Raw genomic sequence first — 26,924 nt, forward strand, 5'->3', positions numbered from 1 at the left:
CCAATATTCCTGAAAAAACAATTCAAGTGTGTCCAACTTCTCCTTAGTGCTAATACTCTCAAATTCACAAAACATACTGGTGAACCTCTTCTAAATCCTCTCCAAAGTCTCTACATCCTTCCACCAGAACTCCACGCAGTAGTCCAAATAGAACTTACCAACGTTTTACACAGATACAATATAACTTCCTAATGCTTATGTTTAGTGCCCCAACCAATGAAAACAGGCAGGCGGTATGCCTTCTTTACTACCTTATCTATTTGTGTCGCCACTTTCAGGGAGCTATGGACTTGTATCCCAAGATCCATTTGTGCTTTGGATTGCCTCAAAGTCATTCACCATTTGCAGAAACTGGCATAGGCAACTTTGAAATACCATGTCCATCGCCAACTTGCTTGTTGGAGTACCATTGCAGATGCCTCAACCATTTACAGTCTGAAACATGCATGGTTTTTCATGGCATTACTGGACAATGGAGTCCTCAAGCATTTAATGTAATCTGATGATGTTGACAATACTAAGGTCTTAACTTTCTGAAATTGTCGTCAGTCTCGTTGCAGGCTACAGTTCACACTAATATCCTTGCTATTTCAACAACTTATATGCAAACTAAAGTGACAGTGGAGCGGAGATATTTTGAAGAATTTGCTTCTTCCAGCTTCGGGAATTATTATAATTGTATTAATGAATGAATTGCTGTTAATTCTAGTTTTGCTTTCTTTAGCATTACTCTCAACTGATGTTATTAGTGCCTCCAATTCATTTTCAGCTCCAGTCTTTAATTAATGTAATCAATAACACATGGATTGGTATAATTCCAACTCCAATGGATTGAGTTTTCGAAATATGTTCCATTCTCTTGCATGGTTTATTTTGCAATACAGGAGGGAGAGGACACACCAGGCAAGCATTAAAAGGGAGCTCCAATTCCTCCATTCCAAATAGTGCATTTTTGAGTTGCTATTCAGCCATTTAATGATTTTCACACATGTTACACATGCTCAAGATCCATCAAAGCTCCAATGCTGTGTGAGCCAGCCATACCATTTCACCAAAGGCCGTTTTAAACTTGATAAAATTGTTTTGTTTGGAGTTGTAGGTGTTTTCCAAAAATGGGGAAATCATGCTTGACTAATCTACTGGAATTATTTGAGGATATAACTAGGAAAATTGACAGGGGAGAGCCGGTGGATGTGGTGTACCTCGACTTTCAGAAAGCCTTCGACAAGGTCCCACACAGGAGATTAGTGGGCAAAATTAGAGCATATGGTATTGGGGGTAGGGTACTGACATGGATAGAAAATTGGTTGACAGACAGAAAGCAAAGAGTGAGGATAAATGGGTCCCTTTCAGAATGGCAGGCAGTGACTAGTGGGGTACCACGAGGCTCGGTGCTGGGACCGCAGCTATTTATAATATACATTAATGACTTAGATGAAGGGATTAAAAGTAACATTAGCAAATTTGCAGATGATACAAAGCTGGGTGGTAGTGTGAGCTGTGAGGAAGATGCTATGAGGTTGCAGGGTGACTTGGACAGGTTGTGTGAGTGGGCGGATGCATGGCAGATGCAGTTTAATGTGGATAAGTGTGAGGTTATCCACTTTGGTGGTAAGAATAAGAAGGCAGATTATTATCTGAATGGTGTCAAGTTAGGAAAAGGGGATGTACAACAAGATCTTGGTGTCCTAGTGCATCAGTCACTGAAAGGAAGCATGCAGGTACAGCAGGCAGTGAAGAAAGCCAATGGAATGTTGGCCTTCATAACAAGAGAAGTTGAGTATAGGAGCAAAGAGGTCCTTCTGCAGTGGTACAGGGCCCTAGTGAGACCGCACCTGGAGTACTGTGTGCAGTTTTGGTCTCCAAATTTGAGGAAGGATATTCTTGCTATTGAGGGCGTGCAGCGTAGGTTTACTAGGTTAATTCCCGGATTGGCAGGACTGTCGTATGTTGAAAGACTGGAGTGGCTAGGCTTGTATACACTGGAATTTAGAAGGATGAGAGTAGATCTTATCGAAACATATAAGATTATTAAGGGGTTGGACACGTTAGAGGCAGGAAACATGTTCCCAATATTGAGGGAGTACAGAACCAGGTGCCACAGTTTAAGAATAAGGGGTAGGCCATTTAGAACGGAGATGCGGAAAAACTTTTTCAGTCAGAGAGTTGTAAATCTGTGGAATTCACTGCCTCAGAAGGCAGTGGAGGCCAAGTCTCTGAATGCATTCAAGAGAGAACTAGATAGAGCTCTTAAGGATAGCGGAATCAGGGGGTATGGGGAGAAGGCAGGAATGGGGTACTGATTGAGAATGATCAGCCATGATCACATTGAATGGTGGTGCTGGCTCGAAAGGCCGAATGGCCTACTCCTGCACCTATTGTCTATTGCCTAGTAAACTTGATAAAATTGTTTTGTTTGGAGTTGTAGGTGTAGGTGTTTTCCAAAATTGATTTATAATTTAAATATATGTGGACCGCACTCTTTTTCATTCTATATTTTGCCAACACATTTGCCAGATCTACCTTATCCTTTAACTCTGTACTACTTGACTTGCAACAACATTTTACACAGTATCTTTGAAGCTGATGGGGGTGGAGGGAGTGGGTGGAGGGGAGGGGGGAGGAAGGAGGGGAGGGGAAGAGGGAGGGGGAGGAGGGAGGGAGGGGGATGGGGAAGGGGGGGAGGGGGGAGAGAGGAGGAGAGAGTGCTGCACCAATGCAGGAGAGGTTTGGGCCCAACGGGTCAACTTGGTCTAGTAGTCTTTTATAGCTAATTGTTTCACTTTAATGTTTTATTATTTTGTAAAGTCTGGGAAAATTGATGTTTATTCATATTTTTCTGTCTTGTCTGAGTCTATTCACCTAAGATGCTGCTGCAAGCAAGATTTTACTTGTACCTGTACCTCACTGTACTTGTGCACATGACAATAAACTCAACTGAACTTGCCACTGGGCAACCAGAGCACCCAGTCGTGTCTATTTATAAACAGGGGCAGCAAATGGTGAGTCCCTGTGCTGAGCTCCAGTCATTCATGGTGTTGTGGAGACTGAGCCAAAGTAATCTTGATGTTGGTTACGTGGGATGCAGAGGATCAGAAGTGCTGCTCCAGGTCCAGTCAAAGAAACCCAGACAAACATCATTCACAGCCCCTTCAGTTCCATGAACACTGATTTCCTGATTCAGCTCACCAGTCTAGATATGAAACAGAATGAAGCTTTAAAACTGCTGTGTTGAACGGCTGCTGTTTTTTGCCAAGTGGACATCAAAAAGAAAAAAAATGATTCAAATCTGCAGCAAATATCAATGGTGGTGTGGTGATCCGAGGCAATCCATCTGTCAAGGCAGAAGGAACAGGAAAAGCTCTCTCCTGCTTTGTTTGCATTTCTCAGTGCTCGGTCATTGGTCATACCCTAAGCATTGCAGATTATATTAGAAATCAAAATGAGCTTAAATTACAGGTAACTTGAGTCATGGTACCAGGAAATGCTCAAATAGATCAAAATGCCACAATGTGTAGGAAAGAACTGCAGATGCTGGTTGAAATCAAAGGCAGACACAAAATGCTGGAGTAACTCAGCGGGACAGGCAACATTTCTGGAGAGAAGGAATGGGTGACGGGTGACATTTCGGGTCGAGACTGAAGAAGGGTCTCGACCCGAAACATCACCCATTCCTTCTCTCCAGAGATGCTGCCTGTCCCGCTGATTTACTCCAGCATTTTGTGTCTAAAATGCCACAATACCTGGCATACTCGATGGGCCGAATGGCCTAATTCTGCTTCCATGAACTTTGTGAAAGATTATACCAACCCCTCCTTGTCCCAATAAGAACATTCATCGGCTGCATGTAGAAGTAAATATTTAATAGTAATACCTAACTTAGCAGATCATCAATGTTTTGAATGAATGGCTAAAACATTACGGGATATCGGGTTTGAAATTTCTAGAACAGAGATAAATAAAAACTCTAAGTTAGATTTTGGGAAAACTCTAACATAATTCTTAACCAGCTAGTGAAGCTTGCCTTTTATCTCATCCTTAAGCACATACAGCTGATTGTACAATGGATTAATAAATCAAAAATATCACCATCATCCTTTGGAAAACCCAAATATAACGGTGAAGGGTGAAGGGTTATACAGCCCTGCTAGTCACAGGAGGTGCAAATCAATTCAATAAACTCTGGCTGAGTAAGCCAGCAGGACTGTCTGGGCTCTTCTTAAAAATGTACAAAATAACCCATGGGCAGATCATTTGTTTCCACTGATTATTTGTGAGACTGTGTGCTTTGAAACAACTAGTGGCATTTTCAGCTCAACTATCTAAATCGAGAGAGTTTTCAAGAGAGAGTTAGATTTAGCCCTTTGGGCTAAGCGAATCAAGGGATATGGTTAAAAAGCCAGAACGGGGTACTGATTTTGGATGATCAACCATGATCATATTGAATGGTGATGTTGGCTCGAAGGGCCGAATGGCCTACTCCTGCACCTATTTTCTATGTTTCTATGATATTCTATTTGGTTGGGACGGATAGCTCATGCAGAAGTAATTGATTGCTGCAGACTCAGATGCTGAGTTCTAGTTTATCAACAGTCCTACTCTTCAGAGGTGCACACCAATCAAAAGACATTGGACTCCATCAGCCCATGTCCTCGGGATGATGGCAATTAATGGTCCCACTTAGTCTTCTGTGCAACTGTCCAAATTCCAGTCCTGATACTTCTACCACCACCCAAGATTGCTTTAGTTTAGTTTATTGTCACTTGTACCGAGGTACAATGAAAGGCATTTGGCATGTGCTAACCAGTCAGCGGAAAGACAATACATTATTACAATCAAGCCATTCACAGTGTACAGATACATGATAAGGGAATAACGTTTAGTGCAAGATGAAGCCAGTAAATTCCGATCCAAGATAGTCCGAGGGCCACCAATGAGGTAGATAGTAGTTCAGGACTGCTCTCAATTTGCAGCAGGATAGTTCAGTTGCCTGATAACAGCTGGGAAGAAACTCCCTGAATCTGGAGGTGTGCATTTTCCCCCAGAAATGTGGCTTTGTTGTACAAAAAGTGATTGTCCAGAAGCCAGAGCTATTTTTCCCCCTCATTTTATCCTCAGAATTCTGTGTTCTGCATATGCACATTGTTACATTAACTGGCTAAGAGCACACTCCTACAGGACATCAGAATATATTCTTCAATGATACGTGAACATTCAAACACAAATATCTTGAATGCCCCTTTAATTTTTACTTGACTGTAAAACCCAGACAGCTGCAATATCAGTCACAAAGAAAATAAAATGGAAAATGTAGCATTATGGTTTGCTAGGAGTCAGATGCATTTCATGATATTATTAAAAGAACACAAAAAACAATAAGTTGTCTTGGAAGTCATGAAACATCCAAATTCATAGCAGATGAGGAGGAGACTGCAAGAAGTTTAAAATAAGAAGAGAATTATTTTTTTTTTAAATCTAGCATTGAACAAATATCGCTCAGAACATATTTGAACTCATAGTCAAATATGCAAGTTGGCACATTGGCAAATCTGAAACACTCAGACAAATTTACAAAGGGGATTTGGACATTTAAAAATCCCATTTGTTAATTTCTTTCTCTAATTTTTATGAGAAAGAATCAAACCTGGTTATAAATGTTGTACAGACTACTCCCAGCTGAGAACTGATGCAAACCAGATGTTTTCTTGTCATAATAAATATTCTGTCTGTGTAATGTATCGTGTATAGGCACAATCTTTCGTGTTTCTCTGCCATAAATACTTCAGTGTATTACGATATTTGTCGGGAAATAAATCCCAGCTGAGAACACCTGTCTTATCTGGAAAATTCAATATGTAAAATCTGCAATGCAATGTACTCACACTTACCCATAGTCGCCATCAGTGATGCCACACTAATGAGGACAGAATCAATAAAATGGTTGTTTGAAAAGATAATTTAAACAAACACATTTAATAAGATCCTGGAAACAAACTTGTACTGTGACAAATGCATATCAACCTTGCTCTTGCATTTTATTAGATTTTAATCTTAGCCAAAAAGGTACAAATTGGAGACAAGATTGTTTCCTTGGGGAGCATTAAGAAAACAAATTAGACAGCAAATCAAACTGACCTACGTTAGATAGGGGCACAAACACAGGATTGTCATGGGAAAGGTGAAGGGAGACACTGGGGACTTTTCACCAAGAAGGTCGTCATTACAGGTAGCCGAGATCGAAACTATCACTTCATGTAAAATGGAACAAGGTAAGTGTTTCAAATGGAATAACATGAGGGGATACGAGAAAAATAAAATAAAACATATTTATTGTAAATATATAAAGCCAATCAAATGGGTAAAATATACATATGTTTTGCCCTGTGTTATAATTGTTTATACATCAAAGAAGCACTCAGATGTGGAAGTTGTGGGTAATTATATAATGGTAGCACAATTCAAAATTAATAACAGTGTATCTCACATAAATTAGCTAACAGGGGGAACTTGCGAGCCACTGATCACTGGGTTTCACATTGAATCCACCAAGTGTCCAAAAATATTAACTTTTGCCTTTTGTAGGCAGCTTTAAAAATGCTGCGAGAAGCAACAGGGCATATTCTGAGCATGTCTGCCCAAGAGCTTAACATTGGCCTGAATCTGGTGTTAAATATCATTAAATTGCCAGCTTTACTTAAGTTCATTGTCTACACACATGCAGTCTACTGCTCAACTGCTGCATGTTATGACAAATCAGCCACACTCTTTTTCAAACCTAGCATTCTGCACATTGTAATTCATTTGAAAGATTTATTCACTCACACTCCAATCTTTAGTGCTTTATGTCTATTGACATTTGCTCAGATATCTTAAATGACATACTGCAAGTCACCCTATGCTATTGAGAAGTGCATCAGACCAGAAAAGGCGAAAGGTGCTTTTTCACCAAAGGTTGTATTCTCCTCTTCACGCGAGGGAACATTTATAAGGAGCACACCTTCGCTTAGCTGCTGTGACAACACTATAACTATGATCCATGCATCCAAGGCAAGGCTGTACAACAAGTTACATGTTCACAGTGGGATTCAAGTGAGGCGACAATATGTACTGGAGACACAAGCGACTGCAGACACTGGAATCTTGAGAAAAACACAAAGTACTGGAGGAACAGTGGGCCAGGCAGCATCCATGGAGGGAATGGATAGGCAGCATTTCAATTTAGAACCCTTTGGCAGATTGGTTGTAGTGTGTGTGGGGGGAGGGGGGGGGGGGCGGGGGGGGGGGACGACGACGACGACGACTTCTCTTTTCCAGCTTTCTTCCCTCTATTTCAATCACTCTGAAGATTCCCAGCCCAAAACGTCTTCTGAACATTCCCTCCACAGACGCTGCCTGACACACTGAGTTCCTGCAGCACTACGTGTTTTGAAAAATATAAACTGGTTTCTTTCCCCAGTTCCTCATTTATTAGTATTCTCCCCCAAGTTACACATATACTGGTGGTCTCCCTTAATTCCACTGTTTACTACTATTGACCCTTTCCCAACTCATTCCCATGGTAATGAAGACTTGCAGAGATTGCCATTGTCCTGTTCATTTGTGACTTTAGGGGCTTACTGCTATTGCTTCATGGATAACTACCAGATTTCTAGATAAACCCTGGTTAGCAGAGGCAACACAGTAATAAAATTGAATTATTTGGTGAACCTCACCTCCACATTGGCATTGATGGGGAAGTGATAGCTGGCTACTGAGCTGGTAAGGAATCTGAAGCGTTGCAAATACAAACAAGCTGATATTGCCTTATTTTCTGCTATTCCCCTGTTCAATAATCTAACTGTGCATCTAAATCATACCGCTGACCCTTTAAGAACTGGCTGTCGAGACTGCAATTGTTAGACCAAATACCAATTGTTGCAACAACTTGCCATAGTTTAAACATGTCGCTCTGAAACTAACCCAGTTGCTTGTTAAAACTGAACATCGTGATATTTTTATAGACTTTTACAGATAGCATTTGAATAATGTACAGTTTTGTATTTATGCCATTAAAAAGGAGATAAAGCAATGTTAGGCCGACCACACTCTAAAGTGCAACTCCAATGAAATTGAGTCACTAAATTTGTTTGACCACAATAATCTGCCTCCATGCAGAATAATTGTATACAACCTTTCCAATTCCTAGAAGCTTTCAATCGTTACAACACGGGTCATTCCACATTGAGTCAATATCAGCTCTTTATAGAAAATGCAGACAGTTCCAAAACCACATTCTATCCCTATAGCTGTGTAAAGTGATCTAGGTATTTATCCAATTCTCTTTGAAATTCACAACTAAATATGCAGTTTGTAATTTCCACAACACTGTACAATCACTCAAGCTGGCAATGGCGGTGGTGCTTACCCAGAAGGCCATGTGCCACGGTGAGACAAAACTTGAGGCAGCAATGCTAACCCAGAAGGTTGCGCGCCACAGAAAGTGTCCCAAATGCAGCCAAACGCCACTGAGACAGATAATACTCTCAGTGATGTACACAAAGTACTGGAGTAACTCAGCAGGTCAGGAAGCATTCCTGGAGAACATAGATAGATGTCATTTTGGGTTGAGATCCTTCTTCAGACTCAGTAAGTTATTTCCAGCAGGAGATGGGGATGGTGATTCTGACTTACATAAAATTTGATTTATGTAAAGGCTCATGGAATGTAACCCTTACGTTAGTCGGGGAGTGCCTGTGTGTATATACATATATATATATATGCGCATACATACATACAATATGCATAACTTTGGTGATAATATTGGGGACTAATTTGTATGTTTGTTGGTAATACAAATATTGCTGGTGTATTTGGGAGCGACGGACGTTCTGAAAGGATACAGTGAGACAGATCAGAAAGTTGGGCAGAAAGATGGCAAATGGAATTTAATCCTGACAAGTGTGCAGTAAAGCGTTTTGGTAGGTCAAATACTAACGGCACAAATACAGTAAATTGCAGGAACCCCAGGAGTACTTAAGTACAGAGGGATCTCGGGATGCAAGTTGATTGCTCCCTGAAAACAGCAACATGGGTGGATAGGGTTGTGAAAGCATTTGGCATGTTTGTTCCAAAGGCCAGGGAATGAGCATAAGATTTGGGATAGACACAAAATGCTAGAGTAACTCAGCGGGACAGGCAGCATCTCTGGAGATTAAACCAGCATCTGCAGTTCTTTCCTACACATAAGAATTGGGATGTCAGGTTACAGCTGTACAAAACATTGGTAAGGCTACATCTAGAGTATTGTGTGCAGTTCTGGTTGCTGCACTACAGTGGACGTGGTAGCATTAGGAACAGTGTCGTGTGCAGAATGTTGCCTGGAATGGAAAGCAATTGTTATTAGGATCAAAAGAATTGTCTGGGTTTTTTTCCCCACGAGCATAGGGGATTGATGTTTTAGAGGTTTATTTTGAGGGGTATAGATAGGGTGGGGGAGTCTAAAACCAAAGTACAGAGGTTTAAAGTGAGATGGGGGAGATACTCTATGTAGAAGAGCTCAGAGCAATTTTTCACACAAAGTAGTAGTTATATGGAACAAGCTGCTGGAGGAGGTGATCGAGGCCTATGCAATTACAAATGTTTAATAGGCATTTGAGCAGGTCAGAGAGTCAGAGAATCATACAGCAGAGAAACAAACTCTTTGGCCAACTCATCCATGCCAACCAAGATGTCCGATCTATACCCACTTGCCCGCACCTGGCCCATATCGCTCTAAACCTGTCCTATCCATGTACCCATTTAAGTATCTTTTAAATGCTATGATAGTACCTGTCTTAACTATCTCCTCTAGCAACTCATTACATATGCAAACCATCCTCTGAGAGAAAAAGATGCCCCCAAAAAGTTGCCCCTCAGGTTTGAATTAAATCGTGCCCCTCTAAAACCAATGTCTTCTGGTTCTTGACTCCTCTGCCCTGGGTAAAAGAATCTTTGCATTCACTCTATCTATTCCCCTCATTTTACATACCTCCATAAGATCATCCCTCAGCCTCCTGCCCTTCAAGGAATGATGTCCTAGCCTGTCCAAACTTTCCTTCTAGCCTAGGCCCTGAAGCCCTGGCAACATCCTCGTAAATCTTCTGTGCCCTCTTTCCAACTTGGTGACATTGTTCTATAGCAGCGTGACCAAAACTGAACACAGTACTCCAAATGTGGACTCACCAACTTCTTGTACAAAGGGAACATAATGTCCTAACTTCTATGCTCAGTACCCTGACAGTTGAAGGCCAAATGTACCAAAAGCCTTTTTTACCACCCTGCCCACCTGTGATGCCACTTTCTTGGAAGTATGTACCTGTGCTCCTAGATCTCTCTGCACTACAACAATCTCCAGGACTCCAGTATTCATGCCTTGATTAATTAGTACTGAATTAGGAAAGGCATAGAGGGATACTGGCCTAAGGGAGGCAAATAGGATTAACACATAAATAGGCATCACAATTCCTAATATCTCCTTTGTGACAGCAGGCACAATGTGGTGCCTCACAAGTCTCTCTGGGAGAGTGCACTTTGTGAATGGGCATGTCTGAGCCTTCTGACCTGAGAAGTCCAATAACCCATTACTGTTGCCAGTCATAACAGTCCCTCCTGCAATGGAGTGCTGCTGCTGTTATCATCCTGAGGCACCCAAAGTGTAAATATCTCAGCAGTTAATGCTGAACAGAAAACACGTACTGTCAACCTGAACTCCATCTAATCAAGTTGGAAGGTGTTTGAGCATCCTAGGGTGAATTATGAAGCTCCCCATGAAGATCTCTCAATGGCAGTAGTATTTCTCTGTTCCTGTGCCCATTTTTGCAATTTTACTGTCTTGTCTATATTTTCCTTCCTCGTACTTCCTGTCAAAGTGCATCCCTGGACTCTTTTCTGGATTACATTTCATGCACATTAAGCCTGTTCATTCCACTAGGCTTGAAATCTACCATCATCCGCGATGACTGTCCCACTTGCAAGTTCTGCATCACTTGCAAATTGTGAACGTTTATCCAGCCATTAATATGTAACAAGTAAAATAATGGATGCACCAACAACAGAGAATAATGCTTACCTGAATGTCATATAACTAGCAGCTTTTATTCTGGTATGTATCAAAGACCTTCATGAAACTTCTTGGTTATTTCATATTTTTTTAAGTTTAGTTAAATATGATTTGTTTTCCAAACAAATCCATGTTGTCTCTTGCATTTTCTCCAAGTGATTTAATTTTTCTTTCTTATTATCTTTTTGAAAAGCTTCCTCACCAACAAATTTAAAGTTACAAACACTAGGTTTGAACTGTCCATTTGTTTCTAGAAAATTCAAAATATATTTCCCGTAAAGATCACTGGCTTACCAGTGGAAGAAAATAGAATCTTGTCAAATACAAAATTAGTATAAACTGAAATTACATTTAACAATCAGCAGCAATGATGACAATATAGAATTGTCTCAGTGCATAGAAACAGCTGTGATTAATTCAAACCACGAGATCATCATTTATTTTATCACGCCAATCAACTAGGGGAGTTAAGTATGGTACAGCTGCTAATAAGTCCCTGCACAAAAGCAGAAAATAACTTTTCTTTGATGCTCGAGAAAGCCTCTTGGAGCAAGGACACAATTTTGAACCTCAGATAAATCAATGGCAAATTCCCAAACAGAATATTTCTAACATTCTCATACTCCACCCTGCATCTGCTGAGAATGAGCAACCCATCATGTATTTTCCTGTTATCAAAAGGACTGTACTGTTTAGACTGGAAATACACTAGGGTTACTATCAGTTCTGGACCGTTACTACAAGAGGCTTAATTTGCAAATGACTCCAATGGGGTCAGTTTGCTTCCTGGGAGATGAAATGCCATGCTCGCCTGCTGTGCTCCACCTAGTGGCCCTATCGACTAAACTATCCTTTCTCATATATAGACACAAAAAGCTGGAGTAACTCAGCGGGACAGGCAGCATCTCTGGAGAGAAGGAATGGGCGACATTTCGGGTCAAGAGCCTTCTTCGGTTTAAACCAGCATCTGAAGTTCCTTCCTACATCCTTTCTCACAGTCAGATATGGGGGACATGCATGGCTAAAGATTTTGATTGAAGATCAAACATAAATGATTAATGCACAGTTATGTAATTTCCCTGTATGCTATATTTGCCTAGGTTTTCACCCTTTGAAATGAACTGATTAATAAATATAGAAATAGCACACAGAAATATTGGTCCTTCATATTAAGTGTTCTCATGCAATCTTCAGCAATATAAATTGCTACCCTATTGCCTATTGTACAAACCTTTCAGAGATCATTTACCCATGGCAAAAGTACCTCACTGTTTGAATTAGCAGATTGCTAGATCGTTCATTCTAAGGATTAGCAGCTCAACTTCATAATCAAGTACAAAATGAAAAAAATCTCACCAATTATCTTTAAAGCTACAACCTCGTGATTCGTGTCAAGAGATAATTCAAGTTCTTGATTTATTCTGCCTGAACTCTGTAACCTGGAGATTAGCAAAGCACCCTTTTTAGTATCTTTGCCTCAATGAAGGACAAATTCTGATATGAACAATGAGAAATGCTACCATTAGCAAGTTGACATGCACATAAATGAATGAGAATCTGAATTTAAACATATCTAAGCAATCCACAAACACATAAGATTGGATTAACCTTTTTATACGAAATGGAGGTAAAGGTATAAAACAGTTATCTATAATCTCAGAATTCAACTGACATTTATTATCCATCGTTCGCAAGATATCAGAAGCCTTTAGTCAATTGACAATTTTGTTACCTCTTTACTTGCCATTTTCTCTGCTCAGTTTATGAACAATTAATTTGTCATTTCACAGAAATATATATAACCAACAGCAAAAGGACACACGAAGTTAGTAGGCCTCTAAAAGTAAAATAGTTTCCAAAAACCCCAAGAAAGGGAACATGTAGGCTCAATAATTTATCAAAACACAGTGACAATAATTCCTTTAAAAGGAGGTTGTAAAAAGCACAACATTCCCATTTCTTCCAATTTGCATCTCACAAAATAGATGAAAATGACACCACTTCTCCACTTGGAGATTACATTTCTGTATGACTAAGAATTACTCTCTGCCGGAGGAGGAGCTGGGATAGTAGTTTAACACCGCAAATGGAATATCCAGTCAAAATACTATCCCATTCTATGGACAGAGAATTATGGTTTTGCAAAAAAGAACCATGCATGGAGCCGTTAAGCAAAAACATTAAGGTATTCTGTTAAATTTCTATTATTTGCTTATTTTGGCATTAACCACAATTGGGTTGTGAAGAGGAAGTATATTAGCCTGAACTGAGTTAGGCTGCAGAAAACTGTATCACTGGGAGCTACAAGCTATCAGCCTTTTAACTTCCAGGACACCGGGTACATTATTGCATGCAATTTGAAACGTGAAGCTGAACTGCCCTGAAGATCAGATGCCTGTGCAACTGACCTTCCAATCCACGGTTGAATTCACCACTGAAGGGAGAGACTGGATGCAGTTTGCATCTGGCCCCTCAGCATCAGATTAAAAAAATGAATGCGGTTACCAACCCTGTGGAAGAAGAAAGATGCAGGCAGTTGCTCCAGTTATTTTTGCATCATCTCCTTTCTAAATATTTGTTCGCCTATTTATGTGTTTTTAATTTAAATAGTTTTAATTTAATTTACTTTCTATTTTTAAATTAAAATATTTGAATCGTTTTTGAATGTCTTTAATCATCAGAATAACTTAGAAACTGTTCAAAAGCAGGGCAGCAGTCAGCTGTCAAAGGCTGTCAAGACTGTTGGAGATGGGACTCAGGTTCTGTTGCCTGAGGCTTTGTTGATATTCAGAGGATACGCCACCTTGTAGGAAAGCTTCTGGCTCACAACATCCAGAAAAATTAAGCCCAGGTGGCAGGGATTGCAGGCAGCAAGTCTTGGCAATGGCCTGAATCCAAAATGATCTGTCCTTTAGCTTTGTTTTATTTTCTTTTTAAATTGAGTCGATGCTCCAAATACTTGATACAGACAAAACATTTACTAAATGCTCTCTTTTCCTATGACTGCCTCTGTGCTCGTCTTATGTTTTTGATTTCCTTTGCTATTTCTCCTTGTTCATCTTTAACCATTGCTGACTCCACTTTTTATTGCTCTCCAACACAGCTTCACTGACTCCTCAGCTCGTTTTGTTCCCTGCTTCTGTAAATCTTCTACCACCATGTAACATAAGCAGACAACAATGTTCACAGTTTCATAATTGTGCCCAGTCCACTCTGCTGCATTGATGTTGAAGGGACAATAAGGATAAAAATTAAGTAAGACGAGGAAAGTGAATGAAGAAAATATATGAAGAAAGTGATTTGGTCATTAAGTCAAATTATAACTGGCCTGCATAACTGAAGGCGATGGCTCAATGCATTACTGTAGTTAACATCGATTTATTCACAAAATGCTGGAGTAACTCAGCCGGTCAGGCAGCATCTCGGGAGAGAAGGAATGGGTGACGTTTCGGGTCGAGACCCTTCTTCTCGACCCGAAACGTCACCCATTCCTTCTCTCCCGAGATGCTGCCTGACCTGCTGAGTTACTCCAGCATTTTGTGAATAAATCGATTTGTGCCAGCATCTGCAGTTATTTTCTTATACTGTAGTTAACATAATCTAAAATGATATTCCAACATGGGCTGTTTTCCTTTTATTTCTAAATTTACTGCTCATTACAGCATAACAATCACATCAAGTTAAATATACATATTAACGAGATTTATATACTTAAACATTGCAACTTCATTATTCCATCTATCCATTCATTCAGCTGGACAATCCACAGAAATACTGAGAGTGTAAGATCTGGTCAGAGACTGCATTTGTTGCTGTAAGTTACCTTCCCCCCTGATATGCCAAACTGTGAATATTTACCACCTGCCTGAATGGAGTTCCAACAACACTAAAGGTGCTTAAAACCATCCAGGACAAAGCTGGACCGATGTACCATACCATCCACCATCTCAAACATTCATTCCACCTGCCACCAGTGCACAATGGTAGCACCATGTACAATTTATAAAATGCACTAGTTACTTACCTAGGCTACTCTGACAGCACCTCCAAAATCTACAATCTCTAACACCAAGAATGACATGGGTAGCAGGCGTTTGGGAAGATTATTACCCTTAGTTTCCCCTCTAAGTTACACATCACCCTGGCTGGGAAACATAAGGCTGTCTGTTCATCATTGCTATGTCTATCTCTTGGGACTCCCTCCCCAATAGCATAGTGAGCTTTACACCAATTCCTGAAAGAATCTCATCGCCACCTTCTCAAGAACAAATAACGATGAACAATAAATGTCAGTCTTGCCAGTGACATTCAGATCTAATAAACATAATTGAAAATTCCTCAATCCTTTTACTTTCCCAGTTTTCCACTGTGTCCAACTAAAACATCAATTGGTCTAAACCTAACAGTGGCTTGTAGTAAAATGCAGGCTGTACAAACCACACCACAAACTGCATTTTACAGAGTCTTTCACATTGTGGCAATGATGCAGAGTTTCAACAGTTTTGCAAAATTACAATCTATGAGGTGACTAAATGTTCACTTAGTTAATTATTGAGCGATGAACCAAAATCATAACATAACCACTGCATTAAACACCAAATGTTAAGAGATTTCAGGATAGTTAACACCAAAAAAGTTCACACTTCTGGTGAACCTATTTACTTTTCCTTACTGTTTTTAATCTCAAGTAAATTTAGTAAAGCATGTCAACCATGAATACTACTACAGCTGGAAAATTCATTTGTGATTATGGATGGAAATTATTATTCTGAGATGCTCACTAAAAGAGGCTAATGTGCGCAACTGTTGAACTGTACACCCCTGAGAATCAAACATCCCTCAACCCACCCATTTCCTGTGGGGAACCTTTCAGACTGAACACCAAGAATCTTGATTTCTAAATATAGCTGCCCAAAGCACACATTGCTGTTCAAGCAACATTTATTTTAACTATACTGTGGAGAGGCCTGCCTGAATTATTGTATTGTTATCTGGAAGTGAAACTGCCTGCATAGAACTGTATCATAATCCATCCAAATCCTTCACTCACAGTTATAAAAAGTGTTACAAATAATCAGAATTGAGTGTACAATAAGATGTACACATTTTGGCTTGGAATTTCTTCCATGCTTTAAAATAATCCCCTCCTGCAAACCTGCACTAGTTTTGCACAGGGTTACAATAACTTCACCAGAAGTATATCTTTTCTTTCAGCATTCACTAATCTCTTAACATTTGGTGTTTAATGAAGGGAATAATGTTATAATTTTGGTTCATTGCTCAACAATTAACTAACGAATATTCATCATTCATATTCATCATTCATATTCTGCTCAAACTATACATCATTGCCACAATGTGAAAAATTCTGTAAATGTATTTTGTGTGAGTTTTATATGGCATTAATTTTACTACTAGCTACTGTTAAGCTTCGACCAATTGAGGATATGGAACTAAAAGAAAGTAAAGGGATTGATGAACTTTCTAATTAACTTTATGGAATCTGGATGTCACTGGCAAGACCAACAATTATTGCTCATCCTTATTTGTCCTTGAGATGGTGGTGGAGAGCCTCTTTCATGAATTGAGTTTATTGCCACGTGTACTGAGGTACAGTGAAAATATTTTGTTGCTTGCCTACCAGTCAGCGGCGAGACAACTCATGATTACAATCGAGCCATCCACAGTGGACAGATACATGATAAAGGGAAAAATGTGAATAATGTTTAGTGCAAGATAAATCCAGTTAATTCCAAATCAAAGATAGTCTGAGGGTCTCCAATGAAATAGATAGTAGTTCAGGGCAGCTCTCTACATGCGGTAGGATGGTCCAGTTGCCGTTGAATTGCTGCATTGCACACAATTAAGTACACAATGTGCAATTCATCGCAAGTGAAAGAATTATTAACATTAGAACTTGTCTGACTGCACATGGAAACATGCATTATTCCAAGGCTCGACAAAAGGTGTAAAATCAATCACGATCTGCCACCATGACAAGGGATCTTAAAGTCACAATTACCATAGGGTGGCAGTGAGGCATACTTGAGTAGGAGATGGATGCAAGTCATATGAATCATGAGAGCAAGGAGGGTAAGTATCTGAGGCAACGATCTTTGCAGCCACCTGCCTTGTTTCTGAGAAAATAATTTGCAATGGAATTAATCACCTGAGATTCTAGAGAATGCTTCCCTGGCAGTGATTCCAAGAATGGCTCACTTCAGGGCAAGACTCTCTTTTCATTTGTAGTGTTCAGTCAGTACATTCACAGTGTTTTAAGTTCAATGTATTAGTAGCATTAACATAGCTTGCGTACATAGTCCCACAGACACTCGTGGTCAGCTGGGATGATACAAACATCATGTATTTAAAAGGCTTCCACAGGGACTTTGCCCCCAATGTCTAGCAGCGGCAGCTCTCTAGACTGCAGTCCTGTCTCACAAAGCTTCAGTGTTGGCTACACCGAGCTTCAGTGTGTTCTTCAGCTCATACTCCTACAGCCTGGAATGTGTCCATCAGCTGGATTCCCTTTCTGACATCTTATTCTGCTGGAAGACCATTAGGTTTTGGACAGACTAAAGAGTGTCTTTCATCAAGTTGATGATCTTCCAGTAGCACTTGATGTCTGTCTGCATCGCAAGGAACAGCAAATCCTCTGTCATGCAGGTGCTCATGATGAGTGGCAATAATGCACCCTGCATCCTTCTCCAAATCTTCTTTGCAAATAGAAAATCTGCAAAAGCACGGGTAACTATCTCATCCTTGTCGCAGCCGTCCTGTGGGCAGTGTTTGTTGGGAGTTAGATTCTGACTGTACAGAAAGGATCTGACAGGAAGAGTCCCTCTCACCAACAGACAAGTGACGTCTTGGTGCTTATTGCTGAGTTCTGCCGATAAGGCATTCTGCAAGATACCTAGGTCAGTCTGTTCAGACAACCACCACACAGGATCGTGTCTTTGTCTCAATTCACTTGTGTCAGTGTTTGCAAGACGTTCCATACTAACCGTTGCCTGATGGATGTAGTCAAAGGTGTTTTGCTGAAGAAGCTTTTCCATAAACAATGAGCAGTGCGTCAATGACCTATTGAAAGGGATTTTGCACAGCAACAGCACCAGGCCTATCCTTTGCAAGACCAGCAACATGTAGATCCTCAGCATAGAGCGACACTTGGTGCCCACTTGGTGCCAGACAAAGGTGACCATCAGTATATGAGACTGGTTACACTTTCATCCCGTTATTGGGTGACTTGTTCATTGCAACCCTTTGGATCTATTCAATCTTGCATCCCCAGACACACAAGAAGGTGGCATGGGTAAGGGCATAGGATGCACTATCCCAAGTACAGCAGCACTCGTATTTAATAATCAGGTTCTTAGTAGTTATTAAGAGGGAGTGTTGCTCCCACAATCCCAGTTTTTGTTTAACCTTGCCTCTCCACGGCAGCCTATTTTTGTTACACACCTCAGCCCCTCCAAACCATATCCTGGCACTTTTAAAGAGTCAGACCTGACTGTGAAGGAATGGTAGACCAGCCAGGTCAGTTGCCAAGGACCATGACCTTGCTCTTTGTCGGTTAACTCTGGCTCCTAATGGCAACTTCTCGTGTGCTAGACTAATGTAGAAGTGCTAATTAGCAATCAATTTTCAGCAGAAATTATCAAGTGGTGAACAATAATGTGGTGCTGCAGATTGAATATCTAGATCATTGTATTATAATCAATTGAACCAAAATTAAAAACAAATAAAGCAAATTACATATCAGGAAAAATGAACACTACTTGCAATTTTAGTGTCAGACACAAATCAACAGAAACTGCATATAACCAGGGTCTTTTTTACAGCATTATGGGCCCCCGGGCAAAGCAGTGTACTGGGGCCCCTACCGTTACTCTCCCCCACCCCCCTTTCCCTACCAGCCCCCCCCTGTCGTGCCGGCGAAAAGCACTTACCGAAAAGCACTTAGCGATGGACTTAGGGTGCTACATTGTTTTGTGAAAAGCACTTACAGATCGCTGTGAGAAGCACTTAGGGACCGAAAATGTTGCGAAAAAAGCACTTATTGATCCTACATTTTTAAAGTAGTATTTATTTATTGCAAGTCACTTAACATACACAGATCAGCATGGGGCCCCTATGCTTGTGGGGCCCCGGGCAAGTGCCCATCAGGCCCATGCGTTAAGACGGCCCTGCATATAACTAATTATATTGCAAATCAGTTTCCAGTGCAGACACTGCCCCTTTCATACTGAGCTTGTCAGTGACTGCAGACAGAGAATCAAAAGCTTCACTGAAAAATCTCAACATGAAAAGGGTTAAAGTTTTTAAAGTGGAATGCTGTTATATACTGAAAATAGTCTGCTTTAGTTTAACAGCACCTATTTGCTTGCCTGCCTTTGCATTTGTACCCACTGTGTAAAATACATGTTTACCTAAACAGTGTCATGTTCACTGATGCCTTGTGTTCTGGACACCAATGCTTCATGGAAACAAAGCTGGGCATACTTTCCTCTTCCACGTACCCAAGATCTTTAATCCGCAATGGAAGGAGAAGCAACTCATATATATTTCTATAAATTAGAGTTACAAAATACAGGGTTTTTTTGTTTTTGAAGACTTTGAATATTGTGCCAAATCTAACCCAGGGCTGGCATTGCTGAAACTCTTCACTAAACGTTTACTGTAGTGTTTGGGTTTTTTCACAGACTTCATGTCAAAATTATATAAATAATCTTTACTGTACGAGTCTTTTCTTCGGAGTACCTAATGGCATTTAATTCTAATACCCAATTCCTCTCAAATTATTACATTATGCTTTGAAAACATAAGCTAGTTTTAAAAGGACAGCTATTCTGCAGAATCCAAGAAAAGTGAATCCTGCTGGATGTCAAATTAATACATACCATTTTCTGGCTGGTCCTTGATATCCTCACTTGCCTGGCTAGGACTTTCAGACTGACCTGAATCTGAAAGACAGAAAATAAGCCGACCTATTAGAATGGATCATGGAAACTTCACCACAGAAGAAGACCCTGTGTCACCACTAGTTTCACATCGGGGGTGGGGCATCTAATTAATCCTTTCTCTATCCCCACATTCTTTAAAGTTTTCCTTCTTCATATGCTTATCTTCTTTGTACTAAATGCCGCAACTAACTACATTTATTGGTTATTTGGGGTGATGTGATCTAAATATAATCTGAAGCATTTTTTCTCAGAAAAGGGTTATTCAGAACAATCTCGGGGATATAGAAGTTCAAATCAGAGCAACACAAAATGGCATCAATGAAGATAAACGTTTTTTTCCAAAAGTGCAATAAAAATATGAAAATGTTTATTGCTTTTGCTAATTGTAAACCATATCGATTGTACACCATGTTGAATAATGCACAGCAGTGCATTATGCTGTGTGACCTGTGGCTTGTTTTTCAGTGAGTTCTCAAGCTCAGATGAGCTGTTGACCTGGGGAGGGATAAGATGAGGCCTAGTTTCACACAACCGGTAAGCAATAACTCTATGATAATTTGGCCCAGAATTTCCTTGGTGCCTGCAGAGGCATATTAAAAGGCCAGTGCACCACATGGTGATAACCATTTTGGTCATTGGTTTGCCACTTAGAAACTCAATAGCAAGCCAGGTCCAAATATGAATGTTCCTGTCGTGCTTTTACATGAGTTAATATCTGACTCTCGGGTGCTGTGCCAGTACAGAGAATTCAGGCTGCTGAGAGCTGGTGTGTCAATGCCAAGGAAGATGGGGTGGGGAGGGTCAGAGTGTAGATCATCTGGAGGTGATTGTCTGTCGGAACCTGTAATTACTAATTGGGTTGACATTGGGAGTTGGGCAATTGGTGAGCAGGTGAGGGAATCATGTAGTGTGACTGGGTTGGAAGAAGATGTCTGGTAGGGTGATCAGTGTCAGGTTTGGCCTGATGGGTGGAAGAAAGGAAATGGGTAATCTGGTCAGGTGACTGATTAGTGGTTTCGGAGGCGAAGGCTGACAACAACATTTAAGCTCAGGACATTAGCTGTTGGTCAGTTGCATTGTGGGGGTTGGAATAGGTGATTCAAAGGAGAGCTCCTATTTAAAATTTACTTGAAGGGTACCATGTGGAAACAGATTCCCAACACTAGGCTGGGACCTGCTCCAAAACTTTCCTTTGAGACTCACAGAAACGGCCCTCACAGTTACTTGGCAGACACTTGGAGAAACCTGGAATAAAATTCATAGACTTTGCAAACCACAAAGGCAAGTCTCTGACTTTTACTCACAATTTACTTTTCATTGATGAGACTCGTATTTCTAGGCAATTATGCCATGGCTACTTATAGGGAAAAATTGTACTCTGCGAGCTGTAATTTTATTTCCTGTAAAGGCATACTTAAGGGCCTGTCCCACTTCGGCGATTTTTAAGGTGATTGCCGGCGACTAGGCTGTCGCCGCACGGTTGCCGGTTTGTCGCGGGCATGGTCGTGTGTCGCGGGCATGGTCGTGTGTCGCGGGCATGGTCGTGTGTCGCGGGCATGGTCGTGTGTCGTCTCCAATGAGTCATAGCTGTTCTCGGGTCGTGGCGTAAATTTATCTCTGCTCGAAAACTTTCAGCGACAACTGGCTTGAGGCCAATGATCGTTGCTTGTCGAATCCTGTCGTGGGCGCTGCCGTAGGTTGTCGCCAGGTTGTCGCCAGGTGACTTTGGTCGTCGCCGGTGCTGATCCACCTTTTATAAGAATTTTGTTTGTTTGAATAAAGTAAATTTTGGACATTTTGACCAAAGATTGATGTTTGAAGTTATTGTATTTCAGAGTGGTCTCTCATGGCATCTCTTTCAAATATTTTAATTTCATTTATTTTGACCAATAAAACAAACACAAACACAAGCATTGCACTGCATTGAAAAGCAAAGTCTTTTCATTTATTTTGACATTGCACTGCATTGGGTCTCTTCAGGGACAAGGGCTTCAACCACACAGACCTCTTCTTAGGCTTCTTCTTCCCCATTCTTCTTGTCCTTCTGTCTTGCAGAGTTTTCAGCATGAGGGCCGCTGCAAGCAGCAGGACTTGCATATGATGTAAGAGCAATGCCATCATATGTTGCTTCCTGGCAGTCATGATGATGAATGATCGGAGACCCAAACCCACTTTTGCGCCAAAATTACGTGAAATGGCTACCTCCATTGTCATCAGTTGTGACCTGGCAGGGTTGTAGCTTGTCGAGGGTGGAGGTAGGTTGACTTCGGTTGTTGTAGCTTGTCGTAGTCGCTGTCGTAGGTGGACGTCCCAGGTCGCGACGACTGGGTAGCCGGTTGTCGGCAGCTTGGCATCGCCTAGGTGGTAGGTTGTCGTAGCTTGTAGTAGGCATTGTCGTAGGGGGAGTCGTAGACATTGTCGTAGGGTTCAATTGAATTTTTTTGGCGGTCTGCTACGGCTTTGACAGTCGCCGGCAGTCGCCTTAAAAATCACAGAAGTGGGACAGGCCCTTAAGTTAGAAAAAAATATTAACTTATTTTTCTAACCCAAGTATTGTTCCATTCAGTCAAGGGCTCCAAAATACAATCCTATTGGGTGACAATGAATCTACTCCCATGTCATTAATGGATTTGTATCACTGCTGTAATCGGCCTATTTAAAATATTGCAAATCTCAGGGCTTTGAAAACTGTCAATATCTAAAATACAAGAATATTTGCTGCTTCCTCCCACTAGACTAAGTACACACTGGAAGAAGAGTCCATCCTTTGGGCATCAGTTTTCTCTTTCCGCATGTGGGTCTCAGGGAAAATGGCAATCTATAATCAATAACTACTAATCAATAATGATCAGCCATGATCACATTGAACGGCGGTACTGGCTCGAAGAGCCAAATGGCCTCCTCCTGCACCTATTGTCTATTGTTTAAGCCAATTAATTGCCACGGCTATTTCAACAGCACCTCCAAAACCCATTACTCCTGAACATGACCACAGCAGCAGGCACATGAGGATTTCACCACCTATAGATAGGATCGCATGAGCCACACAACATTCTGACTTGGTGAAACATTGCTGTCCTTCATTATCACAGATCTAAACGCTGGAACTTCCTACCCTCCGGCATTGTGAAACGGTCCAAACGTATATTTTTACCCAACAGTCTGCCTGTCAGAAAACCTCCTCACCTATGTTCATCTATTACCGGCCGTGCCCTGTCCTGCCGCTCCTCTTTTCCAGCTTTCTTTCTCACCCTTCTGAAGAAGGACCCCGACCCAAAACATCACCAGTCCAGAGATGCTGCCTGACCCGCTGAGTTACTCCAGCATTTTGTGTCTGTCATGATTTGCATCATGATGATATCGTAAATGGGAAGTCTCGTCTACACTGATAGCTTTGAAATATTGCCTTCCAAACAAGCAAAATGTTAAGCAATAAGACAACAGGACAGAGAGTCGGGCAACATTTAGATATTGATTATCACTAAATTCCTTGGTCCAAGGACAGCAAGAAGATTATAGAATAAAATTACAGATATACCTTCCAAATTAAAGGGTGAGCCTTGGGTCAGGGGCTCCCAATTTCAAAAGCCAATTCATGATAAAATGTGTGGTTCAGAAGCATTGACCTTGAGTGGTGACATCAGAAGTGTTCCTCACACAAGTCAACAAGGCTGAGAGGAATCCACTTCCATCCCCAATATACTTCAGGTCGTTTCTTACAATCTGAAAAATCCTCTGTGATTACACCAGCTCAAAAGATGATTGCAACATCAACATGAGGAAGAATAACGTCTGCAGATATTTGCAGCGTTTGACTTGTCATTTAACAGTGTCACAGTAGACATTCCAAGCATTTTTTTAAATTTGGACTTCAAGAACTGTTGTGGACAATTAAGCATGGGAAGACACTCACCAATAACACCTTTGTTCACTCCTTGCAAGCCCCAAGGACCACAAAGAGTGAACATCGGTGTTGTCAATCTCCTGTGAGAGGGACAATGAACTCATTCCATCAATTCCTTCACAATGGGTGGTTCAGGTGTACACTTGTAACATTTATTACAGTAAATGCCATGCATCCAAATGCCAGTTGCTTCATGACTATTGCCACACGGAGATAAAACTCATCTCACACTTCTAGGTTTCATCGGGAATGATCCCACATGCCACCACATTCAACATAATCTGAAACTTCATTGTACAAATGAAATCAACAGGAACTCAGCTTGTGTGAACTCTCCTTGTGTGCTTATTAACCTGCAACCAACCAACAACGGAAAAAAAAAAGACAGAGAAAACTAGGTGTGAATCACTTATGGCATCAAAAACTGCATTCTGACTTACCTGAAAGACCTTCCTTCTGTGACCTGTAAAGATTCTGTTGCGTTACAGATTAAAGCTGTAGTGCCCTTGGCAGCAATGTAAGGAGATTTTACAAACTGTGCTAGTTATAAATGGAATAGCTTCGCAATGACTTTTGGCACACAGTGGAAATCATTTCCTTCTATTGTGCCCAGGAAAGAGTGGTGCTGTTTGTAAACAAGAGCATTTCATCATCTATAATGCTGCCTAAGACGTTTTTCCAATCTGAAAATCAGTAAGCTGTGAGTTTGTGCAATTCCGTGTACGCAGGACAGATAGAAACAAGATCAGCACGAATAACAGAGGCACCCGAGGCATTATTTGACAGCTCATGTTTTTATATCTTGTGCTTGCTTATGTTAAGTGCGGAGGTTCTGGATGTAATAGGGTGCTGAGACTAAACAAAGTTCAAAGCTTCATTGTGAGAGTCAGAGGAACGCAACCCTGGTTTCTGCAGGAGAGTTAAAACCAGTCACTGCATCAGATCATCAATAGGAAATTGCTGAATAAGCACTATCAACGCTTAAATTGCAGCTGGAGTATAGTTCTCTCACCAACTCTAAAGGTATAGCTGTGTTGTCAGAGACAAAGCATCAAGGAATCAACAGGTACCTTGCTGAACTGTTTTTCAAGCAGGCTTCAGGAACTAGGCTGTTCATGTTTGTAAATACGACAGAAAATGAATTTCAAAAATAAAATAATTCATTTCCTGAAAATGCTTTGAAGCATCGGGTTTGTGAACTGCAACATCATTTGGAGCGTTATTAATATATTTCTATAAACATCCACAATCTCAGTATACTGCCATTGATTGCCATGTGCTAAGATCTGCATGTGCATATGATACACATATGTTTTAAAATAATAAAATAAATTATTTTTATGAATTATTAGGATTTGAAAATGTAATATTCGTCCTGGAGAGTGGTGTACAACAAACACCCTCGGTAACACATTCAGCCCAGTTTTGGTCTGCCCAATCTTCCTGCACATACAGGATCCACTTCCACTCCATCCAGCTGCTGGATGTACTGACCCAGGAGTAACAACGGTACAGTTCTGATAGGCACAGATCTATAACATTCAGGTACAGTACTGGTGAGCAAAGATATATCACATTACAATATTCTGTTCTGATGGGCAAAGATTTCTTACTTTGCCACACTGGATTTCAGTACCAGTGGGTACAAATCCATCATTGTAAAACACTGTGTGACAGTGCTAGTCAGCAAAGGTCTCTTATTTTATCATAATCAAGTACAGCTGGTAGGTATAGTTCTGTCATTGTTTCACACTGAGCTGCAATACTGGTTGGGAAGGGTCTCATTATAACCCTCAGATATAGTATTAGTGGGCATAACACCAGTGTTGATCAGCATAGATCTGTCACCACATTACATGAGATACAGTACTGGAGGACATGGGATTCTTTGTTTAACTGGACCACAATACACAGTTGGACACTGTTTGTTAGATGTAGGATACTGGTGGAGAGTATGGCTCTCGCACCAGCAAAATTGCAATTTCAAAGTGCTCCTTTAAAACGTTGGTACAGACACAATGGGTTGTAAAACTCTTTAAATGACTCCCTTGTCACAGTCTTCCTCCTAGACTTACTCCTTTTGGAGACCGGCACCTAAACATGAACTTGACAGACCTCCAAATAAAGCCAATCATATGAAACACAGTGGTTACAGAGGGTGAACAGGCAGGAAAGGCATCCGATTTCCTGACTTAAGGAAGTGAGAAATAGCTGCCCTGAGAGGAAGCTGTGAACCGCTAGCTTTAAAACAAAAGTTTAGGTCACCTCCAGGTTACCACAATGTTCCGTTCCCGAGAAACATTCGTATCCCAAACAGTCCCTGTCAGGAATGCTGCCACCCAGCAGTACATCTAATTAGAAACGTCAGCTAAAACCACGAGCACCGTATTGTTAAACCAGGCCACTTAACACAACCATTCAGATGTTGCTGCAAACCGAGTCCCCACTTGGCAGAAGATGCTGCACCACCACCACAGATGCCAAATCCATCCTACTGGTATCTCAAATGCTCACGTACACAAGTTGGGAATTCATAAACTGGGGTGGGCTTGTAATTCACTTTTCTGAATTGCTCAGAAGTTGCCTTTGGAGTTTATTTGTATGTAGAGTTTACTTTGGCTTCAGGGCCTCAGGAGTTCCAAATGACAATTTTCTTCTGACTGGACCATTCCAGTTAAAAATAAAACACCTTTCTTCTCAACAATCACAAAGAGGTGCAAATGCTTGCAAAAATAGCACGGCTAGTGTTGAAAGGCAAAATACTGCAGATGCTAGAAGTCGGAAGTAAGGTAGAAAGCAGGAGATACTCAGCAGTTCAGGCAGCACTTGTAGAGAGAGCACAGTTGACATTTTGGGTTGAAAAGCTTTCACTTCTGATGCAAGTTCAATGGCCTGAAATGTTAACTCTGCATCTTTGCCCACACATGCTGTCTGACCTGCTGTCTGACCTGCTGAACATTATCACCATTTAGGAGGCAGC

At 40.9% G+C, this 26,924-nt stretch overlaps 1 protein-coding gene across 14 annotated transcripts in view; it reads right to left on the reverse strand.

Moving 5' to 3' along the window:
• The window catches only part of nfia (nuclear factor I/A), a 663,295-nt gene that overhangs the window by 215,611 nt on the left and 420,760 nt on the right, over window positions 1–26,924 (reverse strand). For 11 of the 14 annotated variants that reach the window (XM_078407283.1, XM_078407289.1, XM_078407293.1 and 8 more), the window contains one exon: window positions 19,978–20,040. The exons of the other annotated variants lie outside the window; for them this stretch is intronic. In XM_078407283.1, coding sequence (XP_078263409.1) covers window positions 19,978–20,040 — 63 coding nt within the window. The remainder of the gene's footprint in view (window positions 1–19,977; window positions 20,041–26,924) is intronic. 14 annotated transcript variants of the gene reach the window in all.

The sequence above is a fragment of the Rhinoraja longicauda genome, chromosome 11, assembly GCF_053455715.1.
Source record: "Rhinoraja longicauda isolate Sanriku21f chromosome 11, sRhiLon1.1, whole genome shotgun sequence".
Lineage (NCBI taxonomy): Eukaryota > Metazoa > Chordata > Chondrichthyes > Rajiformes > Arhynchobatidae > Rhinoraja > Rhinoraja longicauda.